Source organism: Bombus huntii, chromosome 10 (assembly GCF_024542735.1).
Source record: "Bombus huntii isolate Logan2020A chromosome 10, iyBomHunt1.1, whole genome shotgun sequence".
Lineage (NCBI taxonomy): Eukaryota > Metazoa > Arthropoda > Insecta > Hymenoptera > Apidae > Bombus > Bombus huntii.
In genome coordinates this window covers 4,261,138-4,284,414 of record NC_066247.1, presented here as the reverse complement: position 1 = coordinate 4,284,414, position 23,277 = coordinate 4,261,138, and the positions used below count along the sequence as shown (strand labels likewise).

Below are 23,277 nucleotides of genomic sequence, written 5' to 3'. Positions count from 1 at the left end.
AACTTTCGATTTCAGATTACAAATGCCCACGATATTTACTTATTCATTTCCTTCCTTTTTCCAACTGTAACTTCCAACTTCTGATCGTAGACCATAAATATCTACAATACTGAATCGTTACATTTTCCCAGTGGATCGTTGAAATCCATAAATCAATCTTCCGTTTTATTTCACTTTCAGATGCTGATCGGTGGAGCCGTAAGCTACGTCGCTGGCAAACAAGCAGTTCGCACAATTTATTGGCGAACGGCGAGTGATGGTCGCCTGTTGAAGACAGCGAAAACCTGCATGTTCCAAGGTCCTCCAAAACCAGCACCCTCCTCGACGTCCGCTAAGACGGCGTTCGAGGGTCAATCCCATATGGACCCTATATCAAAAGACATCTTCAACTATAGAAATTAGGTGGCAATTAACATGACACTGAATCAAATAACCGGGGGTTACGGGAGGGAGGGTGGAAGAATAAAAAGATCTTCGGGGTTGGCGACTGCATTTTGTAAATAGTTTTTAATAATTTAAAACGATATTTGTATATGTTAGTCGTAGTTTCATTTGTATAATATAATTATAGCATAAAATATATTTATTTTCTATCTCGTAAGTTACATGTTTTGTTTCCTGTCTATAATCATCGAGTTCGTGAACTCAATACTCTGATGAATATTCGTTTATCGATATTTACGCGTTCTTCGTGAATTTCTTTAGCGCATCATTGTGCAAAGCTCCATTAGCAATCGAATCGCGAAGTCAATGAGTGTATCATCGAAATAATGACGCACGCGAATTATCGCCATGCGTCTAGGTGAAGCTAGGCATGAATGCTCCCTCTGCGAGCTTTCATACTTGAACTTTGAAATAAGGCCATGCGGGTTTGCGTCACTGATTCTTCTTAGGTAGAGAATAGGAGCCTTTTATGCCAATCGTAAATTGTTGGAGATGATAACGATTAATCGTATGAACAAGCGTGGTCTCTTTATCCGTGAACAGCGGTACGATCGATGCTGGATCATAAAAGGAGCAAGAAAAATGTCCCAACAATATTGCGATCTTGCGTTTCAAACTTCAATTTCATTGAACTCAATTTATTTGAGCAGAGTAATACGCACTTAGTGTACACTTTTGTAAAACTTTCCCTTCGCAGCGTATAGACGGGTCAAAATAATTTCTCGACTGAAGGCAATCTCTTCGTGAAGATTATGAAATTTTTTACGTGCGTGAACTTCTTGCAAAATCCCAGTTCCGGTTTTATCGCGAGAAAAAATTTTACGATCACGCACATGCACATGCATCGTGCTCTGTTCTGATTCAACGATATCAGATACGTCATCCTTTAACCGTAGACCATCTCGGATGGAAAATGTAAACTACAGAGAATAGCGTGCTTTTTCTTCTCCATCTACGACTCGCGGAGTCTTAAATATAAAGTGGAAACTTACGTTCTTCGATGTGAATTGGGCTGACGTGAATTCTCCGGGCTAATACAGGATAGTATCGGGTAAACGATAAGCTCGGGTTAAGTGCACGCGTACTTAACGAACATTCAAACTTGACTTTTTCGAGAACGCAGCTCCATATGAAAAAATTTTAGTCTATATTTTCGACTTAGCTTTACACCAGGAATCGCTTTCTTCCAGGTTGTATCAAGTTTTCGGAGACGTATCGCTACATCCACTATCCCATGTCCAAGCCCATTCCACAGTTTACATTTCCATCTCACATTCCATGCATGGTATATTTTGTCTTATATCCTATGTCCAATAACTAATATTCCCAACCCTCATTTTTCATTTTACTTCCCTTTATTTCATCTCTTCATGTCATAATTAATAATTTATATCCAGTTTCTCATATTCTCTAGTCCACATCTAGTATGGCTAGCCCATATCTTCTATCATAATTCTCACATCACATATCTTCTCGCACATTTCATATATCTTTTATTCATATACATTCCTACTCTATATTCCATGTCCAACATTCTATTTCCTTTTTTCTACATCCCAATTCAAATAACCAATTTTTCTAAATCCATTTCCCAGTATCCCATACTTTAAAACTCGTGGCCAACGAAATTCATTTTGTCGGATGACGACTTTTGGTCGTGGAAAGCGTCGGTTTCTTGTGGAATTTGCGGACAACGGATTTCGTTTGCGAGAAGTGAAAATGTCTTGTAGGCAATTTGCGAGGTACATTTTACGTATTGTGTGCATTCTCTGGGTTTTCTCTTGCGTCTCACTTGGAATGGCAGATTTAATGAACTAGAAACAGGAGACATAGGATGAAACAGGATGTGAGACATAGAAAAATGTCGAATGAAAAGAATGGAATAGCGTCATGGGGTAGAGAATATTGGATATGGGATGTTAGTATTGGATCGTGTACACTAGATACGCGATGGAGAATATATGTTGGACATATACGCCCCATGGAATATGGAGCGTGAGTTCGAGGAAATTGGTAGTTCTATTTGGAATGTAGGGGAAAGGAACTAAAGTACAGGATATGGAATGTAGAGGATAAATGGGCTATGGAGCACGGTTTAATAAACATTGGAAACAGAATGTGGAAAAAGGCATGTGAAAAATGACGATAGAATGAAGGGCGTGGACATATTAAATATAAGATATGAAAAGGAAATATGTACTGTAGAAATTGCGATAGAAGATATGGGCTAAGGATGCTGAATATAAGAGGAAACGTAAGGAATAGTGATGGTAAAAGGTGTAACCCCAGCTAAATCCTTTTTACTTCTCTCTACGAATTTTTCGGAGCAACCTAATGTATATTTTGTAGCTTTCATTGTACATTTTAAGATTTGCTTTAAACTTTGCCAGTGTAATCATAAATAGCAGCTGGCTGTCGTTGCAAAACTTGTGAAGTTTCAAAATATTTCCTCTAACAAACATAATAGATTCATAAAAGATTTGTATAATTATTGGTAATTAATAAATATTTGTGACCTATGTAGATGCAATCCAAGCTGATAGAACGCCTTAGAAATTGCACGTAAATAAAAAGGATGCAACGACAAACTTTCAACCCCCTGTGCCGCCCACGATAAGAATAATCGACCGGAACGCTTGGTTTTACTAAGATAAAGGAAAGAACGTAAGTTGCGGTCAAGGTCTTCGACATTCGATGCACGGTCTTCGTTCAGCATGAAGTAGGTTTCCCTAAACAGTCTGGAGACTACTCTACTCACCAGGCGAAACTTTTTCACGCTTCACATCCAACTGATAACCTCCAGACAACTTGTTTCTTCGAAACAAAAAATAAACAAGCTCCTTTAGATTATTACGATCTTTCTTTTTTTGGTTATTACGTTTGATCAATTAACAGGTCAATCGATATCTCATAGAAAGAAAACGCGCGAAGAAAAATAGAAGCGATAAGATAATGGCGAAAAGAAAAAACAGGGATAAAATCATTAATGGTATCAGGCCGCTACGCTTGAAAGCCGGATATCCGGCGTACTGTCAACTGCGCAAGAATCGCAGAAGAAGAGGGTTGATGAAAGTGGAAAAAGCCAAGGGTTTCGAGATTTGGTCAGAAACTAGTGCCAACTCTAGCGAAGGGTTTGAGACGCGTCTAGCCTTTGAATAACTTTTGGAAAATTCCGATACAATACTCTTCATACTGCGTGTTAATTTTCACGTGTACTTTCGCAATGAGTATCTTCCACTTTTTATATACGTTCTCACTGGTCATTAATTTTATTATTTTAATCACGATAGTCCTGAGACTCATAATATTGATAATATTTCATGTAATGCAAATAATATATTTCTAAAAATGTTCTGCGATAAGTGTTCGAGTTCTTGCATCACTCGCTGTTTATTTATTATTATCTTCCATTATTTAATCGTATACTTTCGTAAGATCTATGTATTCTCTCTATTCAATTTCTATATCCAACAAGAGATGGTCTCTCACTCGTGAAAGATATTCAAATACGTATTGAAGTTTTAAGGATTTCTACAATAGGATTCTAAAAGGTCTTCCGTTATCTAATTACATAATTTTCCAAAATCTACGTTCTATTAAATCCCTACTGCCCACGAGATTCTCTCTAAGTAATGAAAAATTCCATTACGCTTTACATATATCCAAACTCTTCTACTATCTAATGATATAATTCTCGAAGATCTACATACTCTTTCTATCCAACTCTTATTAACCACTTTTATTAAACCTTCGTTTACCAAAGATCTCCAGTTTTTGTCAAATATCGAATTTGAAAGAAATACAACACGATTTCCAAGAGCACCTAGACCACTTGTTCGAAAGCTGGTACGGGATAGGATCGAGCGTCCATCGCTAGCGATGTGTCACCGGCCGAGTCGTCGGTAGGGTGCGCAAGGGGGTGCAAGTTGCGCGGGCGCACTGCCAGGATTATCGATTTCGCGAGCAGAAGGTGCCACACGCTGGGCCATCGATTCGACGCTCGTCTAAAAGGATTGTAGCTGGTGATCCCCGAAAGACGACAGACGCTCGAAGGAGAACTTACTCGAGCAACTACACTCGTGAATAGTTCAAGGTGGGGCCGATTCTTAGAATCGGTCGGATATCGTTTCTCCAATTCTGGATACCACGGTGGTCGTCGATTCCTCCATTCGATTCAATCTAAGTGTCTCAGAGGAAAAAGAGCGTAGATCCGAGGATAGGATAGCCACAGTCCTGGACTCCAGTCATGCCGAATTACTGTGCACACGAGGATTACGATTATGGGGCAGCCGATGGAACATCGCAGGAGGGTCCTGGTAGAACGATACAACAGGTGCCAGGAGCCAGGCCCATAGTGGACCCACAAGCCCAAGGAGAGGTCGATCCCACCTTGTATCCTCAACCAAAAGAGGCGACGCACAAGATTCGTGGCAAGAGCGACGTGATCGAGTACCTGTTTGGTTCCGTAGATCAGGAATTGCTTACCGTGAAAACGTTCTACTTCTTCTTCTATTCTGCCTTTGGTTCCCTTTTTCCTCTGATGGGAGTTTATTTCAAGCAGATGGGCATGAACGCCGGCCAGTGCGGTCTCCTGATGGGACTAAGACCCTTCATCGAGTTCCTTAGCGCGCCCTTCTGGGGTTCGTTGGCTGACAGGTGAGAGGTTCGATCTACTAGACTGGTAAACACAGTAACTCTCAGTAGAGAGTTACTCGTGCAATTCGATGGCAATTATCTTAAGTCTTTTCGGTAAATTGTATGTACTATATACTCTCGTGGCATATCGTACATGTTGTATATATATGTTATTAAAAAAAAGAATACCAAAGTGGCAAAGTTCAAATATCGACGAATTTGACAAGCTTTAAATCTTTCGGTTTAACTATATTTCGAATCCTTTCGTAGTAAATTGCACATGTTGCTTATACAATGGTTCGCAAAAGTATTTGTACACCTGCCGTAGAAAGTTTGTATGTGCATGTTGTACGTATTATATGAAACATTTTGATATTTCATTAACATTATAACGAGATCGCGATTGGCAAGACTATATTGAAAAAATTTGGATTTAATCTGAAAATATATACAGGGGTTGCAAGATATTTGCTACAAATTTATATTTAGTAAAAGTTCAGTATAAATAGCCACTTTAAGTATAATAGTAACGATTTATTTGATTTCAACCTCGCGGTCAATAAATGCGATTTAGTTATAGTTTTTTGAATCACACACTTCCTCTTCCGATCTTCTCATTTATCCTTCAATATCCTTAACCTAGTTACTGCATATTAAGAGTCTACGTTAGAAGTTTTTCTTATTTTAGAGCTATTATTTCCATCAGCCACTTCTATTGCTATTCTTTATCTTTTCTCTCCTTGTCCTTCCTTAGTCATTCCATCATCTATTCCAATTTTTTATATCCCAAAATCTTGTCCACACCTGTGTTTATTCTTTCTACTCGTGTGCACAGTCCTCTATCAAATATTTTAACGTCTCAATATTCCTCTCACAGACGTTACACCTTCTTTCCTGTCCCTATCTCTAATATCTGTTCTTCTCTTCTACGTTTCCACGTCTCATTCTATCTATAATGCTTTGGTCCCTGCTCCTACGTTTTCCTTTAAATAACGTGACATCCTGATACCTCGTAAGTACTTACATAATCCACTTTAAGCATATAATAAGCGTTACAAATTGTCCCTCCGAATACTGAGGCTTATTAATATTGCGGATGACCATCTGCTTAAATACTTTCGTGATCTCTGCAGGATATATGCTTGTACTAAATATCCTGTAACTTCTGTATAATGTTTAGAATCGTTCCAAATTCTACCAAAAATATAACCATGATATTAGTGTTTAGCTACAGTACCAGTGAAATTTCAAAACGTTTCATGTAACACACGCAATATGTTCATAAAGAATGTCGACAAGTGTACGAATACCTTCTCGACCCACTATGTGTATGTATATATGTTATTAAATAGAAAAATAAAATGCTAGTGGTAAAGTTCAAATATCAATGAATATGTTTTAAAGAAATGTAAGTTGGACGAATGACACGAGTATAGAATTCCTTTTACGTGTCTCTGCTTACTTGCCCTTTTAACTGGTATTACATACACGTATGTTTGGATTGCATATATAAACAGTTTGCTCGGTTAATGTTAGTGGATATTATCCAGAATCCAATATTGCGTGGGTTAGCAAAGCTGGGAGAGAAAGCTTCAACCTCTTATCGATTTATCCGCCTCGAGGACAGAAAGAAACGCGATTTGACCAAGCCAAATCACACAGTTCCAAATTTACTTAGGAAATGGTTGTTTCTTTTTCAGGTGGCAAAAGGGCAAGGTGATTTTTTTAGCCTCTCTGTCTTGCTGGATCATCTTCACTCTTCCTTTGGCCTTCATGCAACCACCGGCCACATCGTGTTGGGTTATACGAAACAACACGCCGTATCTGGAACCACCGAACCCTAAATTAAGAATAGTTAAACGGTCCGCCAATCTTGACGATTTTTATCATCGAAATGACGAAGAATGTTTAGAGATAGCGGACAACGTCGTTTTCGAGAGGCTGCGTAAAGACAGCAAGCTAAATCCACTGGCGGCTCTCAGTTTACAAATGAATCAGGGCACGATGAACGATGTACGAGAAAATTACGATCTCAATAACGATAGAGTTCGAAGAGAAACGCAAGAAGGAACAAGTACTTCAACGGAAGAGAGCCCTGTCGAAGATTTAAAATACAAACAGCTGGTGTTCGAAGAAAACGATCCCGAAGCTAAGACTATCGACTTTGAGACTCTGCAAAGGAAAAACCGTCCAGCTGATGTGCTCGAATACAAACGTTTCCTAAATGTAAGCTCTGTTCTCTGTTTCAGAGGTACCTACAAGTGCGTAACAAAATTGAAAAATTTCAGTGCCACTAAGAAAAATGTATCAAAATGTGACAAAACAGCGAAAATGACGGAATGAAGAATGTGGCACTGAAATATGTTACACAGAATTATTATTTGTTTATTCAAATACGTTGCTCTGTTCTATACGTTCTGTGCTTTTCGGGGCCTTTAAACTTTCCACAAATACATAAAAATCCACAGTCTAATTATCACTACTATTTAGCTCAATCAAAGAGTCATCAAGTTTAATTTTCATTAATTTCAGAACCAACCTTTGGACGATGGAAGACCACCAAAGAAGGCGTATACGCATACCAAGACGAGAGTGAAACCACCACCAATGAAGGTCATGGTGAAAAGAGAAGCCAATGATGAAATTTCAGAGGAGAAGGAGTCTCTATCCAAGTTTCAAACGGTCACCGTGAACTCTCCAAGTAAAGTATCCTTGTTGGACGAAGAGGAAGAAGAAGAAGCGAACGAAAATGACGAAAATAATGACGAAGATGTCCAGATGCCGTTGGTTAGGACCAAACGTTACGTCAATGTACCTCACTCCGGCAAGAGTCCTCATAGTGTTTCCAATGCTGCGAATTACAACGAAGAGGAGAACAAAGGATGGGTGAAACCTCTCTACAGTTCGATTGTCTACAGATTGCCGGTACATATCGCTTTCGTATTTGACAATTGCAGCTGCTTTTCTTTCACTTTCGTGTTATCGCTTAACAAGCAATTACTGTTCTAGGACATCCAAAAAACTTTCTTCCTCCTGTTACTGTTGGTGATAGTGGGTGAATTCTTCTCGGCGCCTGCGATCACTCTAGCTGACTCTGCCGTCATCACTTTATTAGGCGAAGACGCGGACAAGTAAATTTTGCCTGTTTAACATCGAACTTCTAATTATTTCTTTGCATTTCGAGCTTCTTTTCTGGTACAGGTACGGTCACCAGCGAATGTTCGGTAGTTTAGGCTGGGGTCTCGCTATGTTCTTCGTCGGTATCGCTTTAGATCACAGCACTGCGTTCTCCGAGCATCCATGCGGTCCAGATGCAATGGAGAAGAATTATACGATCTGCTTCGCGATCTTCAGCGTCCTCATGGGTGCCGCTCTGATCACTGCCACGCAGATCAACTTTAAATACGATTTTCCGGTCACGGAACTGGTGAGTGATCAAATATCATGGTTACCAATATCACGGACCAAATGTCGAATCAAGTAACCCGTCTCGTTGTGCAGGAAGTGGAGAAGCCTCCTGCAGAACCAACAAGGGAGGAGCAGCTGCAGAGTCAACTGTCTCAACAGTTGAATCTGCCCAGTCTTCAGGACTCGTCTGCAGGGGTAAATCTGAATGTGAAACAACAACCGCCTGAAGGCAAGGTAATGTATTCTTGATTTGAAGTGTTTACTCGGAACTACAAAGTGGTACTGACACGATTTCTCGGTGAAATTCACAGAAAATTTCATTCCAGAGGAATATCTATCAATTTTTTACTAGAGTCTACAATAAAATTCGAAAGGGATGAATTTCTTTAAATCTTATCTTTCAGGAAATCATATGTGCGATTATTTCAGATGACATTTGAGACATTATAAAATATAAATGTACTTACATTAATACATTGAAATATACACATTTTCTCATGAATTTACATTTTAATTACCAGGTTGATGGAAAGAGATATTAACATGTTTCTGGAGCGCAAAGGGTTGATGATATCGATCCCGTGAGACTATTATGCATTTTAAACGAGCTTCGTATTGTTCCAGACGAAAATGTTCGCTCAAACGACGCGAGAGATCCCGGAATGGGTGACCGTATTGAAGCAATTCAAAGACCTCAAGTGCGCATCCTTCCTTTTCGTCGCGTGGTTCATGGGATTCGGTATCGGGCTGATTTTTACCTTCCTCTTTTGGCATCTTCAGGACTACAATGGCACACCGACTCTATTTGGTGTCGCCTCTGTGATCAATCACATTTCCGAGATATTCGCTTACTTCTTCAGCTTTAAACTGATCCGTCAAATCGGTCACGTGAAGGTAGTTCGTTCATTTAATTTTCATTAAGAACTCTTAAATTTAATCCTTTTGAAATTAATTTTTACGAAGATTGCCGAATTATCGTACGGTTCTCTGTTGCCGAATCTACTGAAAACTTTTAGAACAAGCTACGTATCCTATTTCAAAAGTTACTTTTACGTTATTCCATTTTTTCAAATCTGGATGTATCATGATTCTTGTGTTCGTGGTTGAGAAAAATCTGTCTCGAATATGTTAACGCGATAACATATGCCAGGACAGAACTATCTATGTTAGACATAACATGAAAATAATCTTCATAGTAAATTTATGCAGAAGGTAACTTCTTATACAATAGAATACATAGGATACAGTAGAATATTTGTGTTTAACTTCATTTTTCATCATATTTGCAACATACGTTCATAATAATAAACATGGATCGCGTGCACCACCTTTAGGCCACTTAGTGATTACGAAACTTATTTTTAAAGTAAATACACACGCGCAATTTCAGGTGTTGTGCATGGGACTGGGTGGAAACGTGTTTCGTTTCCTTTATATTTCTTATCTGACGATTCCATGGTGGGTGCTGCCTTTCGAATTCATCCAGGGAATAACCCATGCGGCTGTGTGGGCCGCGTGTTGCAGCTACATCTCTCATAATACGCCTCCACAATTGCGTACGAGCGCGCAGGGTGTTCTTCAAGGTATCCATCATGGTCTTGGCAGGGGATGCGGAGCTGTGATCGGTGGCATGTTCGTCGACGCTTACGGTGAGTTCTTAGTAGCCTGTGTTGCGTGATGACTTATCGATTCACGTTGACCACGTGTCGAGAAATGCAAGTAATTCGATATTGATTCTTGGAATATTCACAAGATTACGTTATTAATAGCTTTCCAACGTTGCCTACGTCGTTTCTTAAATAAATCGATCAAGGCTAAATTCACCAAAAAATATTCGTGTCTCATCGACATTTATGCAACATCGATTTGCCAAATCCGGATTCTCTCAGAAAGTTGGGAGAATACTAATTAGTGAAATTTTCTAAGTCACGAGTTACAGGTTGTAAGAATTAATAAACTCCCTTACGTAACAGCAACAAGTTTGCTAATGAAACAAATCAAGTTCTACGAACAAAGTTTTCAAGTTACAAGTCAGTAGATAATCCTAATTATTCGAATGTCTATGACCTACGACTCGTAACATATCAATACATCAATATCATTGATTGGTAGATTATTGCGCAAGATGTATTACAAAATCTCTTAAACATCGAAGAAATGCTAACATACTTTTCCTGTCGAAACTGATTGATGAAACTTTACTTACTGCCTGTCGTTCGCAACTTTCTAAATTGATTGACTTGCGTCTTAAGACTGGTCATATTCCTGCTAGCGTTTCAATTCTATCAACGTGTTCAGAATTTTCATTCACAGACTTTCACAAAGACACATCCTTTTACGTACGTTGTGTCTTTCCATTTATATGCATTTTGTACTTCTCCTACATTAAATGGGACTCTTTCTCGTACAATTTCCTAGGAACAACTGCGACATTCCGAGCTTACGGTCTCATCTGCATCGTCGTTCTTGGCGCGTTCGTGTTCATCAACTTTTACAGAAAGGATACAGGCTTCGTCTCCGAGCTGCCACAGACGGAGGATCCTCGTCAAGTAGCCGAAGCGACACATCTGGCACCGCACGGTGTACCTAGCAACGCCATTCCTCGAGCTCTCAGCTCTACTCGACTGCACGAATTGGCTAATCAAGACACGGGCTACGGCGCCACTTACCAATCTGGCGATACTCTCAACGTGCCAGGTGCGAATGGAGGTGAGATTTCCGCTTCTCTGTTCGTAATTGAGAAGCTTCCTAGAGAAAGGATCCGCAAGATAGATGATAAACTCAGTAAATTTGCGTTGAAAGATTTACTTATAGCTTTTTATCAATATTAACTACATATAATGGCTCTTATATTTGCAAAATAAATAAGAATCTCACAATAGGTGAGAGATTTTAATTCTAGTCTTTCAATACTACTAGCTGCGTTTCAATTAATAATTGCAATATGAGCCTTAAAGAAGTTTATCTTGCACGCTATTGTATTTATTACAGAATTTATGTATCAATTAATTAGGTTCACATCAAGTTTCGTATCACTTAATAATATATACTTTCGCATGACTACAAAAATTTGATACTATAAAAACGAAATGCAGAAACGGTAAAAAAGACGCTTCATTGGAAAATAAGGATATATGCAAATATATTTTATAGCCAGTATATATGTTACCAAACTCCCAATGAATCAAATGATTAAAATGCTTGCCGGTAGCCATTGTCGATGAGAGAAGATCTTTTCATCGCTAATAATAATTATTACGGGCCTTTCTAAAGAAAGTTTTTGCATTGTTCATTCGAGCGTGTACACGATGAAATACATTTTCAGGCCCAGTAAACCCGACGAATCCATTTCTGAACACTGGAGGCGGCGGCGGAGGTGGATATAATTACGGTATGACTGGCAATGGCGAGGACGAGTATATCCGTAGGAGCTTCCAGGTTTAGTAAAATCATTCTAACTAAAACGTCCACAAAGAAGACGTTTGTTGGAAAATAAATGATAAAAAAAAAAGAGAGAAAACTTCTACGCAAGGCTATACTCTCTGAACGAAAAACACGTTTTTCTTTATTTCTTTTCGTGCTTTTATTTTTATACAATCATCAACACCGTCGTCGTGCCAGCTGATTACCCCTAAAATTCCGTTTTCTTCTGTTTCACAGCTTTACAATGAGGTGATTAGCAGGGAATTCGACCTGGTTAAACCACCGCCGATAGTGACCCATCTACACGCTCAACAACCATGCACCAACCCCTTCCATCAGCACGACTACGAATGGTAACAGTCCGGGACGTTCGATCCCACTTGAGGTGATTAGGATGCTCATGGAACGCTGGTCGATAACCGGCATGTTCTCTGGAGAACCGAAAACGAAGAACCAGCTTCGGAGTGCTAGGCAGAAGGAATTTTTACACGGTTAAAAAAGTTCGATGAAAACCCCTTGGTGCCTCCTTGGAGCAACACCGTTCGTTATACTCGCATTAAAAACGCCTGATAGCGTCGATGCAAACTATTGCGACAAATTAATCACGGTATAAAGAGCAAATAAACAGAGAGAATTCTTTCCGATGCTAACAATTCGATTATCAAGCTTGGAGAAGCATCGAAAGGATAAAGCGCAACATTCAAAAAGATAAAAAAGAATTGACCATGAGACTGATCGATGGAACGATGATTTAAAAGTGCCTGCTCACTATGATCTTGTTGTTTACCGTTGAACACTGCTGGGATTACGAGTTTCGTAACGCTAACGTAATCGACGAAAAACATTCGAAAAAACATGCGTAATAGGTGAGGATCGCTCGCTGGGGGCACCGAAGGGCAGCTTCGATCGGATGAGAGGAACGTCTGCGAAATATACGAGACGAAAGTCCAAGCGCGAATCGAAAGAAAGCCATCCGATAGAAATATTTTGTTAGGATATAAACGTGCTGGTCCCGTGATACGTGATCGTCTCGTAGAATCCACTTTTAACGTTATTTTAACAAATTTGAGACGCAAGTGAAGACAAGATCTTCACGTACCACACGGATCATCTCGTGTATATGCATAAAAGGCCACGATGTACAGCAAAGAAAACAAATGTCTTTCGTGACTGAAATCTATGTACGTAATATACCTGACACGTGTAGTACGGCACAACACGATCTGCGGGGTCGCTTCAACGAAAACTCATATCCTATACAAGGACTTGCATTCCATGGTAGCGTTCGAGTGCATTTTCATCGGTTGTCAAACACGAATCGACGAGAACGAGATTTTCAAAGATTCCATCTTCTGTAACCGGTCAGTCGAGACTTTCGCGATTTGAAACAGAATCGGCCGAAGAAAATCGATTTGCGAGTTTCTCATCGTACGAATTCGAGAATTCGATGAAATTCGGGTCACGGCCGCGCCCTCGAATGCAAGCAATTCGATGTAACTATTACGTGTATCTTGATGTGCAAAATCGTATTACTCCCTTCGCTTCTCTCGTTTTGTTACGATTCTCTCCACTATTGCGTATCTAGTATTCTTTGACGAAAGTCGTGAATCGCTAAAGATCATTGTAAATACTATTATCTCTCTTTCTCTCTGCTTCTCTTCGCGTGTGAATATTAAAGAATGACCCTTGACTCTTCTCTCGTTCGCCCGTTGTTTTCCGTTTCTAGGCTGAACGTTGCTCGTTGCGTGTTGTATCTGTAAAATGTTTCACACGTACTGTAATTACTGTAGACTATCGAGTTGTTAATTCAAATACTGTTTTCTTATGTGAACTGGAAACCACGTTTCTCCGCGTTAGGTGTATGATATTGTTAATAATGAGAGATAATTAAGCGGATTCGTGATAAAGATGGAAAGCGTAACCCGGTCTTTATCGTGGGAATCTCAATAAAACTATTAACGTCGTGCGTTTGCCCGAATCAACGTTGAAGTTCTCGAGCCATCGCTATTTTCTTACTACTTAGTTTCAGTCAGACAATGTATCGTTTTAAACGCACTCAATTCGATCTTGTTCGAAGTGAAAGCTCGATTCGAAGCCGCTCGAATCGAAGATAAAGCGATCCGAGAGCACATACCCCGGAATGTTTTTCACTCGATGGGGTATTTTTGTTCGATTTGGTTCGGCTAAGTGTGCGAATAGCCTGAACCAAGCGGAATCTCGTTTCCCGAGGCACAAGCTAGACGTAATGTTGTACCTACATTACCTTAAATGAAATTTAAACACTAAGGCATAGCGTTGTACGTATCAGAGTGCTTTTTAGCTCAGTATTGTTACGTAGTCGGTACGGTTACATTATTATTAATCGTATGTGTGTGCGTCAGAATGAACACGTGTCACAGGGGTGTTTCGTTTTCTCATTGTTCCCCTGTATGAACACCGGTTTTCGAGGACACCTTCCACCGAAATCGAATAGAATTAGGCCAACAGCGCCCGTAAGCACGAAACGGATAATCATAATGTAGTAGCTGATGTTGTAAACGCAGTTTCCATCAGAATGTCCGATGGACGTAATAAGACAGCGAACAACGTGGATCGAACCTCATTGTCTCGCGACTAACATGCACACGTGCACGATACACAATGAGATCACTTATCTAATTAATCATCGAAAGACAAATATCGAATGATAGTAGATTGGATAGAGATCTAGCGCTTGCAATTGGTCGGTCACACTCCCGATGCATGTGATTTTCTAATAATTTGAATACGATACTTTGTTGGACATTGCGTAAACGAATGCTTCTGGCGTCCCATTTATAGTTTGCTTTCGTAGATTTAAGAAAAATCGCTGTCAAGCCTGTTAGATTTGTTACACGGCATCCGGTGAAAGGCGTGCTCGAAATAAATGAAGTTATCAATTATTTGTTTCGCGTTCTTCGACAACTAGCTCTCTAATAATAATCGTACGATTCGCAACAAGCAATATTGCGTGTCGTTACCAACCGGGCAGAACACTTTTTTAATGACATTTAACTCCAAGTCTTCCTATCACGTAGACCTATTAAGAGATCAGAAATTTCTGTCAGAGAAGAATTCTAAAAGCAGGAATAAAAAGTAGCAGGAAAGCAAGGAACGTCTGAGGAATCGCTACATATTGCGTAATATAATGTAGCCAACGTCATGCGATCGAACAAAACATACGGTGGATTTTAACTTTACTTTCACCTTCTATTAATATTTCACACGACGTATCTTCTCTTTCCTCTTCTTTCGACGTACCTTTTACCTTTTTCTTTTTTGAGCGACTTTGCTCGAGCATACTTTTCACCCATACCAACGCGTATCTCGTGATAGTCACCGTAACCAAAGTGGAGGATATAGGAAAAGTGCATGACAGGGAACATTTGGCGAACTCGATACATATCATATAGCGATTAAGTTGAAGAAAAATCGATGTAACATTCGAGGAACAGCCGCTTCGCACGTGATTACTTCGTCTCGCTTGGTATCGTCGGTAGAACGACCGATAACACGTCTTTCGTTTCTAATACTTCTCGAGAGAGAACGATTCGCGATAAAGGAATACGACGTGATCGCGAACAAACGGGCTGAGATCATATCTTCTGTTATATCATACGATCACAATTCGTACATACATTTCGTGTTTTTTTTTTTCTTTTTTTAAATACGTTCTCGCGTTCAAATGACTGAAGTAACGTACATAGAATTCGGTTCATTTCGCAATTCGAGCTGTTCATCGACGAGCTGAGGAATTCATTGTATTCGTATTGAGAAAGGCCTGTCGAGGGATTCATGTGCGAAGCGCGATAAACGATAGCTGTACGATAGGTACAGCGTCATTAATAGATTATTAACAGAGAAAAGATATAATATATAGTAACGATGTAATTAATATACAGTTTCAACAAAAGAGAACCGTGTCTTTTTTACGCTTTCCTTCCATGACTAAGCTAACCTGCCCGTTTGCAAACGTAAAATAAATTCGTAACATGCATATACAGTGGCTACAAAAAGTATTTGTACATCATTATTTGTATTTATCATGGCATTTACATGCTAATTATATAATTAATTTCTATATACTAAGTAATTTCATATGACTGCAAAAAATTGACATTGTAAAAGTGAAATTTAGCACTTAATAGAAAATGCTTCGCTGGAAGAATAAAGTGTACAAATACTTTTTCTAGCCACTATAGCTATTCATAAATAATATTTTATTCACATTGAAATCAATTGAGGTCTTAACCTGCGCAAGCAATAGGATGCATTCAAAGGCGTAAAGCAAGAGGCGAATATCATGCGTTTCTTAAAACGGATGAATGAATTAATATTTTGTTAATTACGAACACTCGCTAAATTTTTCTGTCCAATATTTATGTAGCCATTTGTTCAAAATATTCTATAAAAGTTCCATAAAATGACGCAATATCAGTTGGAAATTCCAGGTATGCGATATGAAGTTGACGTAATAAGCAAACATTTTGTTCGTTTTCGTTTCTTTTTATTCAAGATACAGTAAGAATTAGTGGGAATGATCGCAAGATAACACCCAGTACTTGGTAAATAAAGGTTTATTCGATATTCTTTTGCCTATATCGGTATTACTTATTTTGGACAAAGTTACATCTAGAGGCACTAGTCAAGCTTAAATTCTAGCCGACTACGAGTTCGTATTATCATCGGTATACTAAGCTATGTTCCCCCAAGTATGATTCGGAGAAGAATCGAAAATTGCATCAATGATTGACTAGATAGGACTAGTAAATTGATTAACAACTATTATGCTCACTCCGAGTTTTGATCATTGACCACTAAGTAGTGTCTTTTTTTTTTCATTTTTTCTTTTTCTCTCTATAGGTACCGATCGGTATGTGATTGTGTGTGTGTATATGCGTGTGTGATGTAATATAATAATATATCATTATACATATATAGGTATATATGTAAAGTGTATACGTAATGCAATTCGTAAAGATACGAGGAAAATACGGAAAAGTCAAGAGAAACCGATGCGCACCCCTTTAGTCTCTACTTAATAAAAACACTACCCTATGAATGTAAACTAGTTCGTCATAAAACTTACTACTGATTTTCGTGTAATATGAAAGAACGATAAACAACGTGGACTTCACGTTCGTCACTTGTATCACACATTTCCGGCGATCTATTTCTCTTATGACTCTTCGCCATTTATAATACTACGAATTTTGTGTACACCTGCGTTTTCTCTCTCTTCTTCTCTCAGTATTATTTCTTTTCTTTTTCTTGGTATGCGTAAAATAATTCCGTAATACGGAGAACAACATAGCCGACCCAGATCAAGTGAGTATCTGTATAAGTTAGTTTGGTTATTATGCACAAAAGGTTCAATACACACTTGTAAATATGTAAATTGAATGTGTGCTCGTAAAGATTGGATCCACGTGTAATATATGTATTATGCAAATGGCAAGAAGCAAGCAGAAAAAGGCGGCTATAGTAGAATTCGTTTGTTTGAAACTTTAAGCGCGAAGAAGAATTAATCGTTGATAACACTGGAGAAGTTCAACTCAAAGAATTATTTCATATTAAATAAATGTTCATGAAAAATTTAGAAAACATAGCAAACATCGGTTAAATTAGCTTATCATTGGCATTATTGCATTTGATTTCCAGTTCTTATTGGCACAAACATGTACACATTTTTTGAATTGTTGCATAAAAAAGAAAAGAAAATTGCAACAGGAAAAAAAAGAAAGTACATAACAAACAATACTTGTTAACAATCAAATTGATAACAATCTAATTGATAACAATCAAACTAACAACATCCGATGTTGTACTATATACAACTATAGTCCTTTCGACGTAATGGCTGCTTCTAATACTAGTATGTAATACTTGAAATGAGATTAGTTTGTACATTTGTCGAGTTTCTCACGCAAAACTGGACCGACACCGGGCAGTGTGTCATTACGGCAGAATAGCAGTAAGTGTATAATACTGGCACAGTGAGGCAATGACCTTAGGATTCTCTAAAACTGTTAATAATATAATGTATATTTCTTCATTCACCTACTGACTCATATAATTCATCCATACTTTCATGTCGATTATTCTTACTCACACATTTCCTCTTCCATTTGTTCCCTATGAAAACCAATAATAACGACATCGAACTGTCGAGGGCCGATTCTTTGTCGACGAGTATCATAAAATATTAACGCAATGTAACTTAGTTTGATAATTAAAAAAACATAATTATTTGTAACTCGAAACAATCGAATACGCCGACAAGGAATCGATTCCTGTCATTTTTCGTTAAAACTTTGCAACAGAGTACTTAATTTGCATGAAGATCCTATACTCGGTAGTCACAGCCTTTAGGGATGTAACTTGATGCATGTTATATCACTGTTATTCCTAAAGCCTAGTAAATACTGCAGGCACGAATAAAATCCCGAAATATTCGTCAATTTGGATTTTTCCTTCCCCCTACACGATTGTTTTCAAATAACTACCTGTTGGTTATTACTTGTTCCATTTTTTAAATAGAATAAGTACAAGAATTTCCAATCATTAAACTAATTTTTAGATATGTGTCAAAACGTGGAAATTTATCGACTTGTGAATACCTACGCAATTTTTCACTTTTTTCAACATGATTTGTGTTGCGAAACGAAAATTTTTTTACTCATCTAACAGTCTATAAAAATTGTCGAAATTGACATCATACTAACGATTAAGATTAAGATTCGAAGTATCGAAAGTTATGATAACCCTATATCTAAACTGAGCAACTATCGAATCGTAAAACCTTCGACGGCTCGAAGACTAGATAAGCCACTAATGGCTCGTTTTTCTTCACATTCTGAACACGATTCTGTATATGAACATATCGTACAACCCAAAGTCCCAGACATGCGTGAGAACCTATGATTTATGCTTTACTGATGCCACATTCTGCCATATCATAACACGCTGAACGAGCGGTCTAGTTTGCAGTAGGAACTACATAGTTTGATAACCGAAACACTGTATCATCTGCAGAGATCTTATTATTACCCTGATTTAGTCAGATATCGACTTCAAACATATCTTGTTCGATCGGTTTTTTAACCCAACTCCCAAGATGTGCCTTTACGAAAGCTTCCTTCAATTGATGCTTGGCAAGCTGTTCGCAGGGGAAAATTAAACGAAATAATGATGAACACAGCTCTTATATCGGTGTCTAATGAGATTATTTCGACTTACCGAGTAATTCTGTACGGATGATTTCGCATCCAAGTAATGGCGGCACTGATTTTTATCAGCGTCATCTATAGTATCAAGTTTACCTAGTAAATTGTAGAATCTCCTGAAGAGCCCCTGCTTGGATATTCTAGAGGGTTTACCTGACTCGTCTTTTCCAGTGGTACAGTTTATTACCTCAGCTTCTGGTTGACCTATAAGATACAACAAATTACAATGAAGTATTTAAATCACCCTCCTTTCCTCTGCATACCAATTGTCCAATTAACGCTGTAATTAGGTGCTTTTCCAGGTTGTCTAACTTCGGAAGATGTGATAAGACTCATTAGCGGTTTACTGAGTCTATAGGGTGGTGGTAGTCCTTGAATTGTGTTTTCGATACGTCCGCAGACCGCTCTGTACATATGGCTTGGGTTCAATAGACTGCCAAGAACGATGCTGTGGAAGTAAATTGGCTCGATGAAGTGGCTTAGAAGTGCACCTTGCACACCAAGTACGTTCCACCGAGCTATTTTGTCCGAACACGACATCGTCAGCAGTCTTTGGCCCTATAAGTTGAAATAAATATTTGCACTAAAGTCTGCATGGAAATGAAGAGTATTTACTTGATCGTATTCGACATAGAATACATCATACCATAAGTACACCATCCCATGTTTGGATACCTTCGCAGCTCTTTACAGGAATGGTACCTTCTCCAGATTCTATTTTGGTTCGCAACTGACCTCTTGCTCTTCGATTTGGATGTTTGTCGACAGACTCATTTTCTTCGTGAGGTGAAAAAATTCTGGCATCTCCACAAGGAGCAGTGTTTATATATAAATGAAATTGAATTCCTTGTCTTAGTTTGAAACCCTTTTTTGCCGGTTCTAAGATAGATTCCGCACCACGATCCTCTGTATGAAGCTCCAATTGTTTATACAAATATTCGCACAAACATCTCCTTGCAACTACTTCTGCATGGCAATCATTCAAAGCACCACCACTAACACTAAGGTGCTCTCCAGAAACACATTTGGTACCTTTTATGTAAAAAGAAAAAAGAAAATAATATAATCTCTTTGTATACATTTTCAGTTTTTATACAAGAAATTATATAAAAAAAGTTATTTCTCACCAGTTGTTACGCATATTAACTCTGCATCCGATCCTTTAGTTTGAACAATGCCGGCTAAAACTTTACGACGAGCATGTTGCGGCTTCGATTGAATTAATTCGCTAAATTTTTGGTTTACCATCTTGCCAATTTTATCAGCTAACATTTGAGGTAACGTCATTTGATCTTGCCAATGTCCGCTACTGGGAAAGTTTGGCAATACTCGAACCGGAAGAGGTATACAGAACGAAGAACTATGAACATTCCTTAATTTAGCTAGCGCTGCTTTACTAGCTGCAGCTTTCGCTAATTTTTTACTTGGTCCAGTTCCCTCAAATGTTTCTCCATCGACTGTGATCGATATCGTAAATTTTGCGTAACTTTCTCCATTGTCAGATACGCAATTATACACTACACCAGGATATAATTCATTAATAAGCGCTACAGGCCCTTTCTCTAAAAATTTATTTGTGCTCTTTGGTTCTTGGGTCAAAGTTTTGAAAGCATTTACTAGATGATTATCGCGTTCCGTAACGTCGCTTGTAAAATCTGGTTCAAGAGGAATAGAAGGTTGACAAGTGTTAATTGCTTGATGAACTTCTGGTGTATTTCTAAACTGTATAATATTTCTGAGAGCTAGCTCAGCAGCAGCATGTTTTGCCATTTTCTTGGTACGTCCTTTGCCCTCGTAAGTTTGTCCATCTATTTGTACTGCTATCGTAAATATTGGAGCATGTGTAGGACCAGTTTGGTCAACTACCTTGTATACCGCACCAGTTTTCAATTCATTCAGGGCACACACCGCATTTTTGGGCTGTGGATTCTTGTGACGCTTCTTTGGACTGGTCGTACCTGACAAAAATAATAGAAACAGATTAATTTACTTGGTGTATTCTAGCTGGCTTTCCTTTGCTCAAAAGAACTTGAACCTGAAAGACTTATAAGATGATCCATGTTCTGCTTGTTTCTATCAAATCATCTTTAATATGCACATGCGTAACAACTAAGTGCTGCTCAATAGCGTGATATAAGATCGTGCAACCAGCCACTGACCTTCAGGTTCTGATTCGGCAGGTCTCTTCAAGATTGATCTTGAGATATTTGGCTGCTCCATCTGTGAAGAGGACAACAACAAGCCAGTGCTATGGATTTGAAACAGGTATCTATTCCAAAAATGATCTTAATTAAATGAAACTCACCCCTGTCAAGTGAGTCTCCTGCAATCCTTCCGCAGGAGATGCAGCAGTGCTAGCACCGACTGTGGATACATTGCAGTCTGGAGATCGGAAATGAAAAGAATACGATTATGAAAATTGTGTACGCGATGGATGAATAAAAGATCAATGTTTGAATTTCATACTTGTTTCGTTAGAGTCTTTGTCATTATGCAACACCGTTAATCCGTTCGACATTTCTTGTCCAACAAATGCGTTGGAAAACGCACTGGAAAAGAATCTTGTCTTGAAGCACTGTACGTTACATTGATTTTAATTATACTCGTGTCACGATATGTCCGCAGCGCCACTGCTGTTTTTTTGCTAGTCTCGACATAACCTAATTTATCGCGCGTATTTGCATCGCAAATTTTTTAAGAAAATGATATACGGACACAAGAAAAAGAAAACGGGCAATCGTGGATGCGGATTTTAATCAGTCCGATATAACAACACACCTCTTGTTCAAAGTAGCGCAGCTTGTTTATTGCGCAGAGCAGTACGCACACGACAAAGAAAACTCGCGCGCAGAGTCGATTCATAAGTGAGTCGACGGGACTCTTGCGCTAGAATCAGCGTAACGATGCATGAAAAGTTTAAGGTGTAACGTAGACAGACACATGAATGTTTACATAAGATGTATATGATGGATATGACATCCTGTTTTTATGTTACGAGAATGACTAAAAATAGCATTGCACGATTATCACGGAGACATAGAAAATCCGTTTCTTTTTTCTTTTCACATTTTTATAACCTACATACATAACAATTACGCGTGCAAAGAATAGCACATATGTAGTATATTTGCCATTCAGAACATGTATCATCTTAATTGTGCTACTATAATACCAATTCATTCATATCTTCGAATAATAATGAACATTACGAATGCGATAAAATGGTAAATTCGAGATACTCACGTATTTTTATCAGAAGGTAGTTTCGCCATACGAAAACTTTAACCCGCCTTAGAAGTATCTTTTCCTGCTCCTATAAATAAAACCACAGCTATTAGATACAAAATAGCACACGCGCGGCATGCAAAACCACAGAAAAAGATGTTCACCGTTGTTTTCGTCATCAATGGTAATTTTCTTCCCGTTTTCTTGCCCATCACGTGATTATTTTCAATTTTCTACAATTTCAAAGCTTCTTCAGTGGAGTAGAAGTCGCGAATCGTAATTCTCTTCGTATTTTAAACGTCGTGACCTCTCACGACGGTTTAAGTACACGCCGAAGCAAACTTTACCGCCAGGGAATCCCTGTATAAGATATCATCGATGACTAATATCTGGATACTGGAAAAATACGTGAATCAAAGAAACAATGTCGTACTTCTCAACTTGTACGTTCGTCTTTTTTGTTTTAACGATAATGGTTCACAGAGTTTTTCCATTTCGATCCCTATTCATTCGAAGAGAAAGATATAACTGACGCAATAAGTTTGTACAACGGTTGCTGTAATTTGATCATTCCATAAGAACGATTGGCACAGTTCATATTCCGATGAGTTCGAATGATCAACTTTTTCTTTTTAACTCTTGGATAGTCTACTAGAAATAGGATGGTTGACGAAAGTATACGAACACTATTAGAAACTTTTTATGTATGCTGATGTGGTGTTAGATGTAAGGTGCCCAAAAAATACTCTCGATGTTCAACAATATAATTTATTTAACAATCGACAGTCACCTACCAACAATCAACAATCCTCGCTTTTCGACTATGTTTGCTTCGCTGTTACACTTGACCCTTTGCACTTTGCTGTTACACTTGACCCTTTGCACTTCTGTTGCTGTT

The 23,277-nt window shown here is 38.5% G+C and overlaps 2 protein-coding genes across 9 annotated transcripts; one reads left to right on the top strand and one right to left on the bottom strand.

The window, feature by feature from the left end:
• Positions 1 to 4,397: 4,397 nt before the first annotated feature.
• LOC126870673 (major facilitator superfamily domain-containing protein 6) lies at positions 4,398 to 12,681 on the top strand. 2 transcript variants are annotated; one of them, XM_050628594.1, is made up of 11 exons: positions 4,398 to 5,100; positions 6,780 to 7,305; positions 7,612 to 8,004; positions 8,089 to 8,210; positions 8,281 to 8,506; positions 8,581 to 8,721; positions 9,112 to 9,381; positions 9,878 to 10,136; positions 10,906 to 11,196; positions 11,813 to 11,925; positions 12,148 to 12,681. In XM_050628594.1, the coding sequence occupies exons 1-11, from the start codon at positions 4,691 to 4,693 to the stop codon at positions 12,265 to 12,267; spliced, it is 2,871 nt and encodes a 956-aa protein (XP_050484551.1). In that variant the 5' UTR covers positions 4,398 to 4,690; the 3' UTR covers positions 12,268 to 12,681. The 2 variants fall into 2 exon arrangements, with proteins under 2 accessions (XP_050484551.1, XP_050484552.1); XM_050628595.1 differs by having other exon boundaries at positions 4,399 to 5,100; positions 11,813 to 11,878.
• LOC126870674 (double-stranded RNA-specific editase Adar) lies at positions 12,169 to 22,702 on the bottom strand. 7 transcript variants are annotated; one of them, XR_007691394.1, is made up of 9 exons: positions 21,621 to 22,040; positions 21,460 to 21,536; positions 21,314 to 21,374; positions 20,282 to 21,112; positions 19,801 to 20,186; positions 19,418 to 19,712; positions 19,168 to 19,358; positions 13,105 to 13,664; positions 12,169 to 12,377 (listed from the first exon to the last, which is right to left on the bottom strand). XR_007691394.1 is itself a non-coding variant. In XM_050628600.1 (9 exons), the coding sequence occupies exons 1-8, from the start codon at positions 21,670 to 21,672 to the stop codon at positions 18,989 to 18,991; spliced, it is 1,992 nt and encodes a 663-aa protein (XP_050484557.1). In that variant the 5' UTR covers positions 21,673 to 22,041; the 3' UTR covers positions 12,169 to 12,377; positions 18,979 to 18,988. The 7 variants fall into 7 exon arrangements, 6 of the variants coding, with proteins under 6 accessions (XP_050484557.1, XP_050484553.1, XP_050484554.1 ...); XM_050628600.1 differs by lacking the exon at positions 13,105 to 13,664 and adding an exon at positions 18,979 to 19,087 and having other exon boundaries at positions 21,621 to 22,041; XM_050628599.1 differs by lacking the exon at positions 12,169 to 12,377 and adding an exon at positions 18,979 to 19,087 and having other exon boundaries at positions 13,519 to 13,664; positions 21,621 to 22,041.
• Positions 22,703 to 23,277: the final 575 nt, after the last annotated feature.

What these genes read in the sequence shown, in the direction of transcription:
- LOC126870673 (XM_050628594.1), top strand. Translation starts at nt 4,691, where the DNA reads ATGCCGAATTACTGTGCACACGAGGATTACGATTATGGGGCAGCCGAT. An exon ending in AATACAAACGTTTCCTAAAT is followed by an intron (nt 7,306 to 7,611) that starts GTAAGCTCTGTT and finishes CATTAATTTCAG; the next exon opens with AACCAACCTTTGGACGATGG. An exon ending in CATGTTCGTCGACGCTTACG is followed by an intron (nt 10,137 to 10,905) that starts GTGAGTTCTTAG and finishes ACAATTTCCTAG; the next exon opens with GAACAACTGCGACATTCCGA.
- LOC126870674 (XM_050628596.1), bottom strand. Translation starts at nt 21,672, where the DNA reads ATGTCGAACGGATTAACGGTGTTGCATAATGACAAAGACTCTAACGAA. An exon ending in GTTAATATGCGTAACAACTG is followed by an intron (nt 20,187 to 20,281) that starts GTGAGAAATAAC and finishes TTTACATAAAAG; the next exon opens with GTACCAAATGTGTTTCTGGA. An exon ending in CATGGGATGGTGTACTTATG is followed by an intron (nt 19,713 to 19,800) that starts GTATGATGTATT and finishes TTCAACTTATAG; the next exon opens with GGCCAAAGACTGCTGACGAT.